Genomic DNA, 19,032 nt, shown 5'->3' with positions numbered 1-19,032 from the left:
AGCAGACCGAAAGAATGAGTGTGTATGTATGATTTCCAATCCTGCTAGCTGTTTGAAATGTACTTTGGGGTCTGTTGTGTTGCTTGTTTTTTTGTTGGTTTGGTTTTTGTTTTTAAAGGGAACAAGTACCTCATTGGAAAACTAAAAGATTCCAGTCCTGGATGCCCATGGGAGCATCCTGAGGACAAAGCCATCAATCCCAGTTGTCTGTAACAGTATCTGCCACGTGTCGGCCGCGGTGCTGGGAGGTCACTCTCAGCCGGGCTCTGCCAAAATGTGAGCAGGGCAATGGCATTGCATGGGGGATTTGGAAATGTGGGTGTCCCATCTAGACACAGAGAGAACAAAAGGCTGCTCTTTTGGTTTGTTTTGCAAATATTTTCAAGTGGCACGTGTACTTCATTGCGGTTTCCCCTGATGCTGTTTGCAGCTATAATTGCTGTAAGCGGGCTGGATAGGAGTCTGTGAGGGGGTTCCAGCATCTGTGCAGTCGGTGTCAGTTTGTCTGCAGCCTCAGCTCATGGTGGAGAAGCAGAGCAGGTATCTGAGGCTGTACCGTGGTGAGTCCTAGTGCCCGTGCTAGCTCTGACTGCTTTAGAGTCTCCTGCACGTGGAGGTGTTTGGGACAGGGCCTGCCGTGCAAGCTGTGCAGGACACATGGTGTGTGCGATGTGCTGAGAACAGCCTTGGGTGCTCTGCGCTGCCCCAACTCCGGCGGCGTAGGCCTGCATGTCCCCGGCACGTGCCCCAGTGTGTTAGTCATGTTTCTGAAGGACAGCGAGTGAAACCTCCTCTGTGCTAAAGTCATCCTCTGAGTTTTCTTCCTGTGGGCGAAGCAGTAGCAAATTTCTGCGTGCTGCAGTGTCTGTGTGTGGGCAAAGCGCTGTGCAGAGGCCGCTCCTGCTGTGTGAGTGCTGCAGTAAAACCCCCCGGCAGACTTTCAGGTGCCAGCAGCCAGGCTGATCACCGGCAGCCTTCATCGAGGGTCCATGAAAACACGTCCCATTAAAAGTGAGATGAAGGATGCAGAAAGTGACATAAACAGGAGGGCTCGAGAGCAGCCTTTGTTTCTGTCCCCAGCGCAGCTCAGCGTGGTCTGGAACAGCATGGTGTCCCCAGCCAGGAAAACAGCCCCTCTATTCTGAACTTCCCTGACCTTCCTCGTTATTTCAGTCTCATTCTCTGGAGTTCAAGGTACTGGCTGTGCTTCAGGAATTCAGGCGTATAAACACTCATCGGGTTGGCTGGCACTGCTGGGAGATGAAAAGGGAGCTGGGAAGGAATAAGGCACATCCAAAACCAAACAAAAAGTGCGCGCGGTTTGTAAACACAGCATGTAGAGCTTTCACAGGGCTGTCCCCAGTGCCCCTGCCCTTCTCTCCTAATGCAGTTTCAATAGACTTTAATACAGCACACAGATTAGGGTGGCTGTCACTTAAAGCCAAGGCAACTCAGTAGGAGGAAGTTCCAGGCTTGCCAAACAGCCACTGCTTTTGCTGCAAGCACAGTTTTTCCTCAGCCTGACTGAGTCCATTCCTTGTCCCCTCCGTTCCTCTGGAGCTGGTGGCATGCCACTGTCACCCTTATGCTGGGTCCACACTTGTGCCTCCCTGTCTGCCAGCTCTGAGCAGCCCTTAGGATCCCATACTGCTGAAGCCTTTGCCTCCTGAAATGTGACGGTACCAAAGCAGGAAATCTGATTTGAGGGAATCTTCCCTCCCAGCTCTGCTCACTGAGCTGAATGCAATACAAACCAGTTTCAGGTTCTGTGAAGAACTTTGCAGGCACAGGCTGACTTACAGCTTCAGGCTGTGGGCAGTGCTACCACTCTGGCACTGAGCAATGTGTTACACTGGGAAGCTTCACAGTGCACAGTTGAGCACACACCTGTGTGTTATGTGCTGGGCGGTTGAGGCTGGTTGCATGAACCAAAATCCATGCCAACCAGCTAGCAGCCCCTCCTTTCCCCTGCCTCACCATTACTAGGCCAGAGAAACACATCCACGCTGTAGCATGCATGAAGCTCCGCTCGGCCCCTGCTGCAGATGGGAGTGCCGGACAGAGCACAGCCGCTGCAGCGTCTACAGCCACGTGGGCCGCTCCTCGCTCACCGTGCTGAGGCTGGGACCGACCCACGCTGAGGCCGGGAGTCCCGGTAAGTGCCTTTTGTTTTGGTCTTCTGCTTTTCCCCCGCCTGTGAAGCATCTGTTGGTAATTAAGCGCACATTTCAGCCCGCCTCCTGAGCGGCAAGCAGGCACATATGGAGCAACACATGTGCGACGCGCAGCCCGCATCACCCCCTGCAGCAGCTGCTGAAGTCGGCACGTGCCACCTCCCGCAGCTCGCGTGCTGCCTGCAGGCCCGGCGCCCCGCACACGCCGAGGGCGCGCGTGGCTGCCCCCTCCCCACGGCTCCCTGAGAGGCGCTGGCTCCGCTTTCTGGATGCCCAGACGTACATTGTCCTCAAGGAGGCTCGGCCGAGGCGTTGCTGTCCGGCACCCGGGGAGGAGTGTTGCTCGTTTCCTGCCCCTTCTGGCTTGGGCATTCTGGAGTTCTCTCCTCACCAGAGAGACAGCCCCATGGAGCATATGGAGCTCTGGTGAGCTTGCAGCTTGGTGATGCTCTACATAAACCACAGTGACCGCACCTGTAATGAAGGTGGATCGTGTGAAGTGTGCTGGTTTTAGACCTGGGAAGTATGTGGTGGTGCTTGCAAACACCTTTTTGTTACAACTGGGAAAGCGTCTGTGCTGCAAATTCTTTGTTTCTCAAGATGAGCGCGCTTCCCTGCAAGTAAGTTATTGTTCTAACACTGGAACGTTCCAGCTGGTGGCCAGTGACAAGCCAGAGACACTGACAGCTGGGGAAGGAGTGAGATCTGACTGGCTGCCCCACTGAGGCCCACAGCAATTAAGTGCCAGGAAACCACAGCTGGAGGTGGGTGAGATGGGGCTCTCTTGGGGCTTTCCCCAAAGGACCAGCTGAACACCAAATTACCCATCAGCTGTGGTACTGCTTTTTATCACAAAATAAAGAGAAAAACAACTGGACATTTTCCACATGTAAGCATCTCCAGAAAGGCAGTGTGACTTACTCCAAAGCTGTCTTGTGGTCCTCTGTAGGGAACTGCTCACAGTGGTGGCAGCAGCAGCTCATCCAGGAGCCACGCTGCCAGCAGCCCTCACTCCCTGCAGCAGCACCTGGGGAACGTGCAGCTGCTCAGCTGAAGTGAGAGCCTCCGCAGAACAGGGAAAACAGAGTTTTCTCTAGACTATTACTTGCCTTTAATTAGTGCTAAATTAAGCTGTTTCAATTAGTTTTCACCCTGTAACTCCTGTCCAGAGACAGGTAATGCAGGTATGCGCTGTTATCTCAGCAGGGAGGCAGCTGGTGACAAGGGGAATCAGGAGCAGGGCAGCTGCCCCTTGCACAGTGCAAGGCAGAAGAGGATGTTTCTTTCCAACAGTCAGCAGACGCTGCTGCAAGTGGCAGCTTCCTGGCACTGTGCTATTACTTCGTGGAAGCAGCCAGAGTAAGGTCAGGTCAAGTAAAAGCCCTTGGCATGCCCAGAGAGCTGTGTTGCCTTACCCGCCCTGTGCAGGCAGCAGGGCTGGCTTACAGCTGCTGTCAGCACAGTGCTCCAGCATGGGTTGGAAGTGGAGAGAATAACTGAACCCACTCTTAAAGTGAAATATTGAAATAGGTGTTTTCTAGGAAATGTGGCTGAGGGAAGCTGCTCAGCATCGAGACTCGGTCTGTAAATACACAGGACCTACATAGCATTACCAGCTAAGTTTAGAAAACAGACAAAAAAAAGTCAGACGCTAAAAATAAGAATCAGTTTGAAGTCACTAACTTTAAAAAAAAAAAAAAAAGTACAAAGGACTGACTATGTCAGCTTGTTTTATTACTGGGCGCACAGCACCAGTGCATATACATACAAGCCACAGTAATGGAAACATTCCCTATTTTTTATTTTTTATTTTAAAAAAGAACAATGTTTGGGAGGAGTCAAGTGTCCTAGAGGTCAGCTCTCAGGAGTTCTTTTGCTAATTGCAGCAGCAGCAGTTTCCTTTCCAAATACTATAAGTTTTCATGCTGTTAATATGTAAAGCTGAGAAGCCTGAGCTTGCAGCAGTACCTCTGCTTCTCCTGACAAAGCAGGATCCAGGATTGCATTACGTTCAGTGATGGTCCTTTACAGTTAAGTACAAGTCTACCAAGCACAGTTCTGGGTATGAAGCTGGAACCCTCAGGTTCTTCTCCGAAAGCCCACGTTACCTTAAAGCACCAGAGGGCAATTCAGTACAGGGCTGGTTAAAGTGCTGCTGCATCAGACAGCTCTCCCACAACTTCTATACAGGACCTTACAGCATCAGCTGAGCCTGCAGCAGCACAAGGTCAATGAAGTCTAGGGCAAAGCTGCTGTCACTGATACAGGCTCAGTGCCTCAGGAAACTGAGCTAAAGCAAGAAGGCACCAATGCAAAGGTGAGCATGGGCTGCATCCTACAGTGGCATATAAGCAGCCTGACACCTCTCCTAAGGAGACACACAACACATAATAAATACAACATAACAGTTTAGAAAAGTAAGTGCATTAGTGTGATCCTTTGCAACACCAGGAAGTAGGACCCACAGAGGCACATTCACTTTGTATTGCACTGGAGGTGGGACGTGGGAGGGAAAAAAATCATTTGGCAGAGCCTGCCCAAGCTCTACCACCATGCAACAGCTTTGGACAGCCTGAGGTAGAACACAAATATACTGCTAAAACCCAGTCAAGTCCTGCTCAACTAGTCTTTTAGGTTTTTTTAAAAAAAATAAAGAATAAAAGAAGTGCACAGAGGAGCCTCTTTCCCCTCCTGAGGAAGCACATGCTCCAGATCTCACCCCAAAAATCAAGCCTTAGGGCACAGCTCTAGTCAGATCCCCGCTTCCCACCTGGAAAGTGGCGATGGCTGCAGGTAAGGATGTAACAGGAACCGTGCAGCCCCTTTGCCTCCTCCCTCCCTCCCTCCCTCCCTCCCGCTCCTTTTCCTTTCGTCCACTCAGCCCTGTATGTTTCTGTCAGAGCTCAGGCCGTCCCGATCGTTTCGTCCCTCCTACTGGAGCCCTGCAAGAAGTTCTCCCTTTCAGCCTTCTGCGGGACGCCGGGCGCTTCCTCCAGGGCTTTCTCCGAGTGGCACAGGCAGGGCAGGAGGGCAATGAGGGCCTCTTCGATGGAGAAGAGGTGCTTGTCCTCCACCTGCGGGCAGAAGTAGCGCATGAAGTCCGCCAGCCGCAGGAGGTACTCCACGTTGTGGCCCGCGCAGCCCCTCGAGACGATGATCTGCGCCGCGATGTCTTCTTCGGACGCCGGGCCGAGGTAGGAGGGGTTCTGCGGCGTGGCGATGTAGACGAGGGCCTGGATGGGCTCCCCCGCCTCCTTGTCCTGCGGGTGGAAGCTGACCAGCTTGGTGTCGTAGCCGCCCAGCACGGCTTCGCGCACGTTCAGGTACTGCAGCGAGGCGGCGACCTGCTGCTCCCCGCACACCTCGTAGGCGACGCCCCACGTGCACGCCTGCAACGAGAGGATGGGCGGTCGCACCCCGGGGACGTCGCACCTGCCCGCGGCCCCCAGCGCGGCACCGGCCGCCCTACTCACCCCGCAGTCCTCCAGCAGCGTCACCACCCGGCCGGGCTGTGGGGAGAGAGAGAGGAGACGGCGTTACAGCCCGCTGCCGGCCGCCCGGCCGCCCCGCGGCGCCCCGCGTCCCGCCCCGCGCTTACCGCCCGCTCGCTGCCGCGATGGAAGGTGTCCCCCTGCCAGAAGCGCCGGCTGTAGCCGCGGATGAAGCCCACCTTCCGCGACGTGAACTCGAAGCCCGGCCTCCACACCAGCGAGCCGTACCCGAAGATCCACAGCCGCGGCTTGAGCTCTGCGGCCGGGTCCGAGGAGGAAGGTGCCGCGGGAGGCTCCGGCCCCTCGGGCCGGCCCGGGTACTCCTGGGTGCTCTGCGCGTCCCGCTTCATTGCGCCGGGCGCTGTTGGGGATGCACGCGTCGCCCCGGCCCTTTAAAGACCGCAGCGGCGTCGCCCCGCCCGGCCGGCCCGGCCCATTGCGGGTGATGCAACGAGGGCGGGCTGTTTCGCCGCTCCGCGCCGCGCATGGGGCAAAGCGGGGCGCGGGTTGCGTCAGGCGGGGCCGTTACCCGCAGCGCTCGCCCTGCCGGCGGCGGGGCCGGCTGTGCGTGAGCGGGCGGGGCGGTGGGCACCGAGCGGGTGAAGCGACGGAGCTGGGAAGCGCGCGGGTCAGACGGGAGTTGTAAGGCGAACCCAAAGGCGGGGGAATGGGGCAGGATGCAGCGCGGGCTCCCAGCCCACGAGCTTTCTGTGCGTGAGCGCTGCGCTTGGGACGGCGTTCAGCCCGCGCCGAGGGTGGGCACACGATACAAAATCGTTCGTTTTGGTGGCGGAGGAAACACAGAACCGCTCCTCATTGTTCTGTCCCCTGCACTCATCACTTCACACGGCCCGTCCGCGCTCCTCGCTTCAGCTTCCTGTTGGCCCTCCTCCAGCGGGCCCCCACCTCTCGGTCCCACGTAACAGGGCGTTCCAGCTACGGTACACACGGCGCGGGCAGCACCCTGGACCTTGGCACCCGCGCTGTGGGTGACAAAACGGTGCGGCCGTCTCATCTGCCCTACCAGGCCTTATATAGAGCGTGCCCTGCTCCTCAGTCCCGGTGTGCCCTGCTCCGTGCCCAGGGTGACCCGTCACAAGGTCAGCTCTAATGGAGCGACAGACAAATCAGTGTCTAAGAGATAAAGTGAAGAAGATTTTGCTAGGTTCTGTTCTTAGAGAAAGTGGTAAAAAAAATCTAGCCTCTTTATCCAGCTTTCCTCAGGATGTCAATGTTATCCATCTGAGAAATGAGTTGTGTTGGGCATCAGTCTCACAAGGGAAGCAACCGCTCCTTTATCTGTTGGCACAAGCTAAGGAATAACGCATAAAGAAATAAAATACGCTGCTGGGAAGTGGCTGCATGCTTGCTGAGTAAGGGAGAGAAATAGCTCCTTTCCATTTCCATCATTTGCAGCCAGGAACTGATGCCTAAAGCAAGACCCGCAGGGGGCCTGATTCAGATCCCACACCTGCTGAATGCTGCAGGTCTCTGCTCCCTTCAGTGCTGTTACACCCAGAGCAATTAGGTTTGAGGTTAGAAACTCATTTTGAAGTCAAGTATCTGATTTTCTTGAGTAAAGGTGTTGGAATATTGCTCTATCATTAGGAGAACAGCCTGGGGAAAAACTGCGTTTGAAGCTGAGTCGTGTGCAGCAAGACTTGAGGAATGCTGTTGATTTCAAGCTTTCGTTAATGTGTTTCTCATTGCTGCCTATACCTTCCTTTTACTTCGGTTAAAACAAAGGTTGTGAGGATCGGTGGGGATGAAGAGGCTGAGCAGCACACATGGGAGGTAAGGAGAGCAGTGGGTACTAAAGGGAAGATTGTGTGTCTGTCAGTGCTGTTGTAGCTTGTGTTCGTAAGGTAAGGAGAGCAGCCTCCAAACTAAGCCACTGTAATGGTCAGGTAGGTGTGAGGGAGAATGCAGTGTGGCAATGGAGGAACAGGATGGAGCTTCAGGAGTGAAGTAGAAGGTGGTGGAAAAAAACGTAGGTATCAAACAATATGAGAGTGACAAGAGGAAAAAATGAATGCGAAATAGTGGCCAACTATTAAAAAATGCACAAATTTCTCCCTGCTGTTAAGCATTTTTTTATTATTATTTTTGCTTACCTTCAGGAAGGGGGACAAAAGCCAACTGTAGCTTTACTTGTGACATCCTGAAACTGGTTTACTCAGGCTGCAGGAAAATAAAGACCTAGTTTCTCTTTAGCACTATATTCTGTACTTCCCCAGTGTGAGCATCCTCCATGTCAGTGCCCGTGACTAATGCTGTGCCACTGCTGCCTGTTTTTCAGGATAGCAGTGAATCATCACAGAGCCAGAGGAACCAAGAGCGGGGCTGGCGTGACACACAGCAGTGGATTGAAAGCGTCATTAGCTTCATCTTGCATTTCGGGCTCTCATTATGGGGCTCAAGAAGCTGAGGACACACAGTGGGTTTTACCAAAACTTGTTCTTCTCAGCAGGCACAGACTGGGGATGGGAAGACTGCTGTTCATTTTCAGATGCCACGTCTTCCACCATCAACTTGGCAGCGCTTCCCTCTATCTACAGTGAGCAAACAAGAGATTCTAAAGAACACATCTGCCCCTTTTCCTTAAGGCTTCAGTAAAGATTACAGCTATTGTGAAGTTCAAACAATGCCACAAAAATTCTCTAGTGATGTAAATCAATAACCAATCCCCTGATATCTAGGTTGCCACATCCACACACATCAGAGTATCTTACTTCTGTCTGTTGAACCCAACTCTTATGGCATTTATGAATCTGCTATCAGATAGGAGCATATAATGTATGAATACACAGATGTCCGTGCTTCAAACACATGCAGATGAAAATGGCATTGTTAAAGCTTCTAGATAAGACCTTGGGGATCAGGAATGTTTTATGGAAGAGTAGGCAGTGGTTATTTGGACTTGTTTGCTGCGTCTAAAGAGAAGGCACTGTCATTACCAACTGCTTAACTCTGGGAATAAGCGCAGTCCTGAGCAAAGAGAATGAAAAAAAAAATAGCAAAGCATTTACCAGAAGTTTAAGGAGAACTACCTTAACTCTAGGAGATACAGTACTCTAAGGGCTCCAGACTGAAAAACAAAAGCCTGTGCAACCAGGATGACAGTTTCTATGCACACAGAGCACCTTTTCAGGTGAGAAGCAAAGCAATGAAACATGACTCCACATCCAGGCACCATGCATATCAACAGTAATAATAGGTTTAGTAGTTTGGAGGATATTATGCGGGACAGAACAATAGGTTTAGTAGTTTGGAGGATGTTACTCAGGACAGAACTTGAGCTGCTGATCCTCCTCAGCGCTGTGGCTGCTTCATCTCTGATGGTGGTCAGTTGTGCTGGTAGTTTTTGCCCAACTCATACCCCAGTGACTGCTGCATGCCCATAGATAGGGATGGATTTTCAGTTGTGACAGATTTGATTTGGATATAAACTAGATCCATGTGGGGGAAAATAAAAGAAAAAGAAAATAAAAAGTAATCCATTGATCCAAAAGAAAGTTCTCACATCCGTTCCCATGTCCTAGTAGTTTACTGTCCTACAAAGAAAACCCTGCATTAACTTTTTGGCTTTTGAGTCTTGTACACAGAAGGAACCTGCAGCAATATGGCCTTTGTGAACTTCCTCTTCCATTCTCCATTGGAGCTTGGGGACAGTTTGGGCCTAGTGGCAGGATCTGGTCTCATTGACTCTGGTCAATCTGCTGCTGTATCAGCTGAGTACAGAACCTTCCCGTGAACCCACTGCATCCCAAGCCAGAAGCTCATCCAAGTGCCAGGCCGTGAGCCAGGAACTGGATTGACTCACAGTGGTGCACTGTAACTCGCTGTACTTGGCTCCCCATGGCCTGGCCTTGCTGCCCAGGCATGTGCTGACACCCAGGAGGGTATTCTGAGGAACTGGGTGGATGTGCATGGCAGCAGCTTTGCAATAAGACTGTGACAAGAGATGGCAAGGCTCACATGGGTTGGACTGGGAACCTCAGCCTCAGCTACAAATGTCGGCACCTCATCCAGGCTGCTTCAGTGGCATGGTTTAGTTTCACTTTGGGCATAAAGAGAAGAAAAAAATGGGCTTATGGCTAAAATTTTATTTTAACAAAGTAGATCTGGAGAAAACTGAAGGAACTTACAGAAACAGGTAAACTGAATGTTGAAAAGTGGAAGACCCTCAGTCAAAGGCAGAAGCAGATCTGTAATTAGCAGCCTTAGTGGGGAAGGACAGGTGCTTAGGGAAATAACCCCTGAATTCAGACAGGGTATAAGAAGTATTAGGACGCTCATGCAGGATGGAAAAGGACTCCCTTCGGCACTTTGCTGAGCTTAAAAAAAAAACAAAAAAATGTACTGTACTTGAAGAAAAAGCAATGTTCCTAAAGCTCCTGTGCTTGTGTCAAGGAAGGTGAAAGAACAGGCACACTGAGCGTTCATAAGCAAGGAATGTAAATATATTCAAGTGGAGCAGGCACCACATGACTGGAAAACAGAACAGTTCTCGTATCTGAGGCATGAAAAATATAACGTAGTGTAGAAAACCAAAGACCTGTTAGCCTGACCTTGGTAACACAACAGTTTCTAGTATGTGCTTTGCTAGGAAAAATAACTTGGGATGTAAATATAATTGAAACGCACATTAGACTTAGCAAAACAGTTCACTGCAAACTAACTTCACAGCTTTCTTTAATAAATGACACTTGTAGACAAGAGAATGTACAGTAGATTCTGTTTATCTAGGTGTCAGTAAAGTATTCTGTAGGGTGGTGCTTGGCAAGCTATTAGCTGTGCCATAGCCAGGAGCTGATGAAAGGGAGATGACTGAAGTGATGAAGAGAAGCAAAGCAGGGTGCATCAGCTGGGTACTGTTGTCTTGCAGTGCAGCTGTGTGGTTCCAGGGCACGTCAGGGCAATCTCTGCCTGATCAATGGGAGTTGAATTTTTTGTGGGCTATTGTGCAGCAGCATCAACTGACAGACTGTTTGCAGTTCCAAAGAAAAATGAAAGCACAGACAGAAGAGGGAAGAGCTGCTAGGATGAAGGGGGTGATAAAGAGCCCTCCTTCCTGGAGGCTGCTAGATTGCTTAGTCTGGCCATACGTAAACAGGGAAATAGGACTGTTTTACATCACAGGGTTTACCCCAGTGTCTGGGGAGAAAGGGAGAGAAGGAAGCTGTTGTGTTCAAACTGAACTGGCACAAAAGTACATGAACATTATGTGGACAGGGAAGGCTTAGCCTGCAGATCAAAGAGAACATCCTGACCTGTAGAGAAGCAGGCTTTTGGTATCACATGCCCACTTTCCCATATGGAGAACCAGCAACAGAAAAGGACCCACTTTATCTTGATTTAACTGCAACAGAGGTCATGCAATGCCATTATGTCTGTTACCTATCTCTCCATCCAGCGCATCTGAAAAACAGAAAGTTTCCATGTGAGGAGCACCACAGGGAAAAGCCCAAGTATAGCTTCAGTCAGTTGGAGCCCAGCTCCAGAATTCCAAGAGATTCCTGGTGTCAGAAAAGCTTCATCAGTTTGCAGTGATCAGGCTGGGACCTGACTTGCTCCCAGCTGTGTCTTCACAACAAGAACTGTCTGCATTGTTTGTCTGAGGCCTCAATATTAGGAATTCTTTTTCTGCTAAAGCCAAGACACTGCTAGCAAAAGGATGACTACAAAGCCTCTGGCAGGCCTAAACTGAGAGTCCTGAAGTGTCTGACTGATGCACTAACAAACAACACATCAAAAACTCCTTCCCCACTGTGGCTACCTGCAGCAGGTACTAATAGTCTTTATCAGAGGGAGGAAGGGACCCACCTACCACCCACTTCTCTGAATCCTTAAAGCAAAATGGAGGCTGAGGTTGGTTGTTTTAAGGGTGGGAGGATGTGTGTTTGCTCCTCTGCTCAAAACAAGAAATTAACACCATTCAGCACATCAGAAGAAAGAGAGGTAAGCAACTATGTTCATAGGAAGCTGTTCATTCACCAGCTTCTTTCTCCTTCACTGTTTTTGTGGTGTGTGTGTCATGTTGCATTTCACAGTTTGAATGCTTGAGCCTTGCTGTGAGCAAGGGAATTAACAGGCATGATGCTGAATGCAAAGGAAAACAGAATATTTTTGTAGTATAAGCAAACATGAGTTGCATTTTCCTGAAGTTACTGAAAAGTCTGGTTGCGGTCTCCAAAGTGATCACCTTAACAGGTCCTGATCTGGCAGATCATAATAAACAGGCTTTTGTAGTCACAAATACTGGCAGATTTTGCTTCGTATGTGACCATGCTGGGAAATGCTTGGTGTTCATTAAGACCACGTCTCTGTCTCGCATTCCTAGAGAGAAATCCTTTAGCAAACAGTGTCTCTATGTTGTGGTACCTCTGGTATCTGTATCAAGAACTGTTTTGGTACTGGAAAAATAACTGTAGATGTGTTGCATGTGAGACATTGCATTTGTTTTCCTGGTATTAATTGGAGATGTTCTGGCTTAACAATAACTCTGTTTTGTTATTTTCTGCATCGAGTCCACTTTGGCTCATCTGTACCAGAATAAAATGCAGTTTTCTTCTTCCCTTGGTCTGATCGTGTAGGTCCACCACTTCCCTTGCTAAACCTTGCCATCATTACCCCATCAGACCCAAATATCTGTCCTTACTAACTACAGGTTCTCTTTCCAAAGAGGAAGAGCAGAACAGGCCAATGAACCCCACCTTACTTAAAGCACAATGATATTTATTTAGAACAAAATAGCATGGAAAGCCAGTAGAGACTTGTGCACCTCCTGAGTAATGCCTTCCTTGTGGTGCACTGTCAAATTCAGTAAGAAAGTTCTGCCAGCTTCTTAATTCAGTGGGAACATCTGTGAATCAGACTTTGTCTTGGGCCCCCAAAGACAAAGCTGTGTGCCAGGACAGCAGGCACAGAGGGGAGGACTTGCATGCGTGCTCTCAAGCTCCATAAAAACATTCTTATTGAACCTGGAGTACAAGTGCCCAAGTAGCATGTGTTACCCAGCAGTCTGCCCAGCCCATCGTGCCTGTGCTGTGGGCTAGTGGCTGGAACAGGCTTACCAGTGAGGTTGTGGAGTCACTGTCCTTGGAGATGTTCAAGAAATGTGTAGATGTGGCACTTAGGGATACAGTTTAGAGGGCAATCTCGGTGGAAGGAGGATGGTTGGACTAGGTGATCTTAGAAGTCTTTTCCAACCTTAATGATTTTAAGACTTCGTGCATTTCCAGTAGTGGGTACCATCCTACTTTTGATCATGCTTAGGACCAAAATAGGAGAAGCATCTGCCTGGACAGGGCTGTTGTGTGTTGGCTCTGAGCTCACCCAGGGTGGTTTTGGTGATTTCTATGCTTTGTAACCTTGAGTTTTGGTGTAACAACATTTCAAATCTTGGTGATGATGCTTCCATTTTGGGAATACCATGACTCTCAAATAATTAGCAACTCTTAAAGATGATGAGGATAAATAATTTCAAAATTAAGTCTCTTTCTGTTTGATGTAGGAGATAGAAACCTTCCAAAATCACTGAGTTGAGAGGTGAGGAAATGCAGCAGTAGTGAAATAGAGCAGGTAGGGAGTGTAGTGTCAGGTTGTAGTTGTGGTGGTAACAGAAGGCAGGTGGGAAGAATGACAGTGGCCAGGCCTTGGGAACTGTCTGCCTGGCAAAGGCTGTGCTGGCTATGAAGATCATCAGGGTGAGTCAGAGCAAGAGTATAAAGTGGGTTGAATTCCTTGTGGCTGCTATATGCAAGGGGATGATTTGGGGAACGTGATTGCAGGCACATACTGCAGCTGGGAGCCCTGAGCTGCTGCACCTTGCTGCTCATGACTCATGCCACCATCCATGGGAGGGCTGCCTGGAACTGCAGAGGTGCAGCAGCTGGGCTTACCCTGATCCTCAGCTTCTGCCCTGGATCTGTCACCAACATCGCATCTAGGGGCATCAACTCCTCCTCCTTTCCCCAGCCAAAAGCAATAAGTGACTGTTCAGAAGCTGTGTCCTTTGCATCCACTCCCTGGGTGTAATGACACTCAGGTACGTTTGGATGATGTTCTGGTAGTGCTGCTGTGCTGAGATCAAATGTCTAAACAATCAGGGTTCTTGTGGTACAGTTCAGCCTGTCCATTCATCACTTACAGCTTCTCTACTTCCAGTACAAATGTGAGGTGAGAAGGCTGCTGTCAGCCTGCAGGTCAAATGCCCAGTAAGGAGGAGTAGCTCCCCAGCTTTGGTGAGGTGCAGAGATGTTCCAGGTGGGCTTTCTTGCCAGGTGTGGGAAGTGTTGACTATGCATTTCTGTGCTCCTCAGTGCTAACTGTGAGGCCACAGGAAAATGACTCTCATGGCACTGTGTGCTTTTCTGTGCAGAGGACACAGGTGCAGGGCCACAGGCTAGCAGTGAGACTGGCTGCTAACTAATGCAGGCTGGCAGTGCCAGCTCTTGACTAGTTAAGATCACTTGTGAAGGTGTTCAATCCCCACATAGGAGTTCCTCAGCCTCTATTAGCCTGTGGGCACCAGGAAATAAAGCTCTGCTCTGTCGGGATATGTGTCATGCTCTGCTTGTGGTTCAGTTTCTGTGACCAAAGCCAGCACACAGCATTGACAGAACAAGATGTTTACTTTTGCCATGTTCTCACGTCTGCTTGGGTAACCTCTCTGCACATGTAGCTGCAGCGACCCCTGAACATTTTCTTGCGCTCGCTGACCATGTCCTGATGTTGCACGTCTCTTGGCTGACTCTGGCCTGTCTATATTCCCTACAAGACTGTTCTGCCTGCTCCAGTTCCTCCACTGATCCCGACCTGGCTCCAACCTTTCCCAACTCTGCCATGACATAATTCCGTTGTGGACTTCTGTCTTAAATTTCTATCTTGTGGTATCCCAGAGCCTGCTACATGCTGTGCTTTTTGGAACTGACCCGAGTACAAGCTAAACATATCTATGCAGAATTCAACAGCTTCACCTATTTATACCAAGTTTTCCCTGCGATTTCCCCCACTGCCACTTGCCACTGCCAGCTCTCAGCAGCTCTTTGATGATTTGAGGTGCTGTGATCTTTTCCCAGTGCCAAATATCCTGTCTAGTTATTTATGTTTGCATACTGACAGTGAAAAACCCACCAGATAAGAATGGAAGTGCAGTTGCTTTGGCTGGAGTAAAGATAGTGCAACTCTACAGTCTTGCCTCAGCTTGAAAATAAATGAGACTTCTTTGGGAAAGTGGAAAAGAGGAAGAATTGAGGTTGATGCGGCTTGCTTACTTTTTACAAATAATCAACTTAAAATCAGTCAGCCTGTATCCCAGTACTTCACCTGCAGCACTCATTTCTCAGAGACACCCAGCTGGTTGCAGCAGCACAGGGCAATATGTGGTGTGATCTGGAGCAATCTGGATCTGAATTTTACCAGGGTATTTGGCTTGCTAATGGCCAGCGTGAGATCAGCCAGTGAGCTGTACAGTACGGACATCGGGGAATACTGTCCTAGAGCTCTGTGTTCTCAGGTTGCACAGCGCTGGAGGCCGACTGCTGTGTCAGTGGAATATCAAAGTCATAACCCAAGTGACTGGTACATGATGTAATGATTAAACTGGAATGCTGTACACAAGCAGAGGCATCGTCACCAGCTGTTTACTAATGCTGCTACTACCCATAGCCTGAGGTTACATAAGGCCCAGCCAGATTTTTGTGAGGCAAGAATGCTGCACTGGTGCCAGGACAACAGCTGACAAAGTCGGCCTTCTGAACAGTGTGTGAAACCCGTCTTGGTACAGTTTGCACTGCTGAGGAAAGACTGTTTTGTTATGTGTGTGTACTAGATAGAAACCAGTCCCCTGACTCCTTCCCACCTGCAAGTAAACAAACTCTTATCCCCACAGCCCCCCGACCAGCTTGTAATGAAGCTGTTGCAGAGCTGCTTGTATTCCAGCTTCTACTGAATATGGGATTGTTTTCTGCACACTGAGAGGTGCACTGCCCATTCCTACTTTTGTGGGGTATACATGCATCCTGCTGCACTACATTGAGGACTTGTCCTTATATTTTAGTCTTGCCTCTAGTAGAATTCCCATTTCAGGAGATCTATGTGGGTTGAGATAGGAGGGCTGCTGCCTCATCATACTTTAGGGGGCTAACAACTCTCTGGAAGAATCATTTTCTCCCTCTAATCTCAGAAGCTCTGGTCCCATTGCCGGAAGCAGCAATCTTGCTGAGGGAGAGGGGCTTAAAGCAGAGGTGGATGGCAAGAAGCCAGCTGTGCGCTGCTCTGCAGGATGCTGGCTGGTGGACACCTTTTCCTGAAGTCAGACCATGGAGGCTAACACCATTATTTTTAGCTTTATGCTAAATTCCACTGCTTCAAATAGGAATGTGCAGTCATAGTGCTGCCCAGTTGTAAACTGACCATCTCCACGTGCAATCTTATGATCAGACCCCCTGATGTTTAACACAAGAAAATAAGGATCTTACCAAAGCAGGACTCGATCACAATTATTGGAGGTATTTCTGTGAAGACTGTTTAGAATGCATTTAAATTCCTTGATGCTGAGCTTAATCATGTGATTAAGCAGTTAGTGACTTCTTTGAGTCTGTGCGTAACAGATGCCTTTGGAGCCAGAAGTATGAAGGATCTTTCTGAACCTGCCAGCACCTCTTTTTCTTACTCCTGGAGATGGCTGAGGTGATCAGACTGCTTTTCAGACACTGCTTAATAACTCATCTCTCATTGAAATGTTGGCCGCCTACTTCTGTCCTGTCCCCAATTTCATTACCTCCTGTGGAGCCTATAACACAGGATCTCCTAGTAGTGAGGCTGTGGACAGCTGTTCTCTTCTAGCTCCATGTGGAATGCTTACACTCAGTCTTCTTTTTCTCACTTTTTCTCTCCCCTCCAGACCCACTTGCTGGCTTGTGTATCCATTTTTAGCTTAAATGAGCAGGGCATGCAAACTGCTATGCAACAGATTGAGCTGACAACTGATGGCACAGCAGTTCAGAGGGCACATCCACCTCCACACATTCTTCTTTTCCTTTAGCTATCTCATTAAAATGTCTTTCCAAGTTTGCATTGCCATATCATGCAAAGCAGTGCAGCAGAGCCTGTGGATTTCTTAGCCCTTGGATTTCAATGGGTGAGCAGACAGCTCTTTTTTTGTGAAGGGCTTGGCCATGGGTGAGTAAATTGTGGGTGGATACCTGTGTAGGCAGACTACGTGCAAACACTGAGATTTTGCTGCATGGTGATGAAGTGTCCTGAAATAGCAGCTGCAGAGGGATCTGTTCATCTAATACAAAGACTATGAGTTGCATTTCTTGCAGTCAAGCAATAGAAATAAAAGCAAGGAAATCTAAGCCAAGAACTGTATCTCTTTTCTTCCTCCTGTCAAGTTACAATACAACAGAGCCAGGGTGACTTGGTGTGTGCTGAACATTCAGTTAATTCTGCCATGCCTCTTCTTTCAAACATCAGCAGGTGTGAGTTTTTTTCTCATGCAGTGATGGGTTCTGTCCCAAAAAGAGTCAAAACCAGACGTCAGCAGAACCTCTGGATGAGAAATAACTCCCTTGTCAATCTCCATCCGCTTTTCCTGTAGCAGATTTTGCCTGTTTTCCTTGAGCTATTTTTGGCTGCTCTTTAAACATATATGTGACATAGGATGATTGAGAGTAATTAAAAAGGAATTGCAAGGTGCTGTGCTGGTGGTAATGGAAGAAAGCTGTCATCGTATGGGTGTGTAACAGCTAGCATGTTTTGCATATTGCTCATGCTACAGTGCGTGGTGAGGCGAGTGGAGCCAGTCTCTGGGCAGAAGGGTCACTGTGGCATGCCACAGTATTGGTGAGATGCTTAGCAAAGGTTGCATCAGATTCCTGGGCACTGGCCGTAAAGAACACAAAAGGAATCCTAAAATGGGAGAAATCCATGGGGGTAGGCCAGCTGGTGGCTGCACTGGCCTTTGCCCAGAAAAAAATTTGGATCAAAACAGTTAGAAGCTGAATTCCTCAGATTTTCTGTGGTGTCTGCTGGTCACTTAGTGCATTGAACTTAATAACAAATAATATCAGAGTCTATGACTGGGCTACTCAGAAAGCAGCCATAACTCATTCATTTCCAAGGGCATTAAGCAGAACCATCGCCCTCCCAGCAAGCTCTAATCTGCTTGTTGAGAGATGATGTAGAAGAAAGATGCTGATAGCCAGGACACCTGAAATGATTTGATGCCTTCGACAGATCACTGTGGAATCATAATGTTGACCATGCTCTAATCTGTGCATTCTTCTTGCCTGAGCAGGCTCTGACATTGCATCAGTATCCTCTAGTAATGTGCAGAACTCTTTTTTTTACTCTGGCTAATTGAGTGTAACTCATTGTGGCACATGAGTGCCTCACACTGTCCCTCTCAGAGTTGGGTGAGTGAGTATCAGCCCCATTTCACACCTGGAAAGAGCAGTGGAGAGAAAGTAGCTTGCCAGGTCCAAGTGAACCACTTGTTTCCCATGCTCCATGTGCCAAGGCAAATCTTCAAGTGAACCTTTCAAGAGACACCACTCTGCTTATTTGGAAGATGACAGCATATTTTATATATATCTGTGGTGCAAGGTCAAAGATATTTAATGGTGGAGACACAGAAGAAATTTTCCTTATGGAGCAAGAGAGATAAATTAAGCATTGGGATATACATTTTCTTATTAGATATCATATTGCTTACTAGGTGGTAGGTACTGCACCAGGCAATGTATTGAGAAGGATGTGGGGAGCAGACTCAGGTGCCAGTCATACCGCCAAGCAGAAAAGCAGCAGTAGTGACACGGTGGCAACAGGAGTGCGATGGCCTGCTGAGGGCTGGCAGGACAGCCTGGGTAGTCCGATGGCAAGAGGGATGCTGGCCCTGTTTCAATGACTCAGTCTGGCTGCACTGGTGCCTTGGTTGATATTTCCTTCCCTCTTCTCTAGAGAAAAAACAAGATAATTTGAAGCACAACGCCAGGACTTTGCCCTCTGGAGGTATTTCAGAGTTGCAGATGGACTGGGCTCTTTGCAGTGCTGCTGGAAAGCAATTACATTTGTGGTTCAGAGGAAGGGGAGAGGAGGAGGGAGACTCAGTGAACTGACAGCAGGGATAAGAAGGTAGCTCATTAGCACATCATCTTTCCTGCGCCCTTCTGTTTGGGAGCAGATCTCCATATGATGATATTCAGAGTCTGGCAGGAATGTCATCCTCAGCTTGCAGGAATTTCTCCACAAGGGCAAGTGAAAAAGTCTATAGATCACAAGTGAGCTTCTCAGTGGCCCAAGAGCACAAAGGTTCATCCTATGTAGTCCTTCTCAAACGTCACTATCAGCTGCTGACC

The 19,032-nt window shown here is 49.1% G+C and overlaps 1 protein-coding gene and 1 long non-coding RNA gene across 3 annotated transcripts in view; one reads left to right on the top strand and one right to left on the bottom strand.

Moving 5' to 3' along the window:
- Positions 1-3,911: 3,911 nt before the first annotated feature.
- On the bottom strand, positions 3,912-6,118 carry CHAC1 (ChaC glutathione specific gamma-glutamylcyclotransferase 1). The gene is made up of 3 exons (XM_031593512.2): positions 5,773-6,118; positions 5,648-5,683; positions 3,912-5,563 (listed from the first exon to the last, which is right to left on the bottom strand). The coding sequence occupies exons 1-3, from the start codon at positions 6,013-6,015 to the stop codon at positions 5,078-5,080; spliced, it is 765 nt and encodes a 254-aa protein (XP_031449372.2). The 5' UTR covers positions 6,016-6,118; the 3' UTR covers positions 3,912-5,077.
- A 30-nt stretch (positions 6,119-6,148) lies between these two features.
- LOC116229195 (uncharacterized) overlaps positions 6,149-19,032 on the top strand; it is a 28,499-nt gene continuing 15,615 nt past the window's right edge. The window contains exons 1-3 of one of the 2 annotated variants that reach the window (XR_016466870.1): positions 6,149-6,765; positions 7,274-7,459; positions 7,965-11,626. This is a non-coding gene — a long non-coding RNA (uncharacterized LOC116229195). Of the gene's footprint in view, positions 7,460-7,964; positions 11,627-19,032 lie in introns of both variants that reach the window. The other variant, XR_016466869.1, reaches the window with a different exon arrangement.

Source organism: Phasianus colchicus, chromosome 5 (assembly GCF_987193195.1).
Source record: "Phasianus colchicus chromosome 5, bPhaCol1.hap1.1, whole genome shotgun sequence".
In the NCBI taxonomy this organism is placed as follows: Eukaryota; Metazoa; Chordata; class Aves; order Galliformes; family Phasianidae; genus Phasianus; species Phasianus colchicus.
This window is presented reverse-complemented; position numbering and strand designations above follow the sequence as displayed.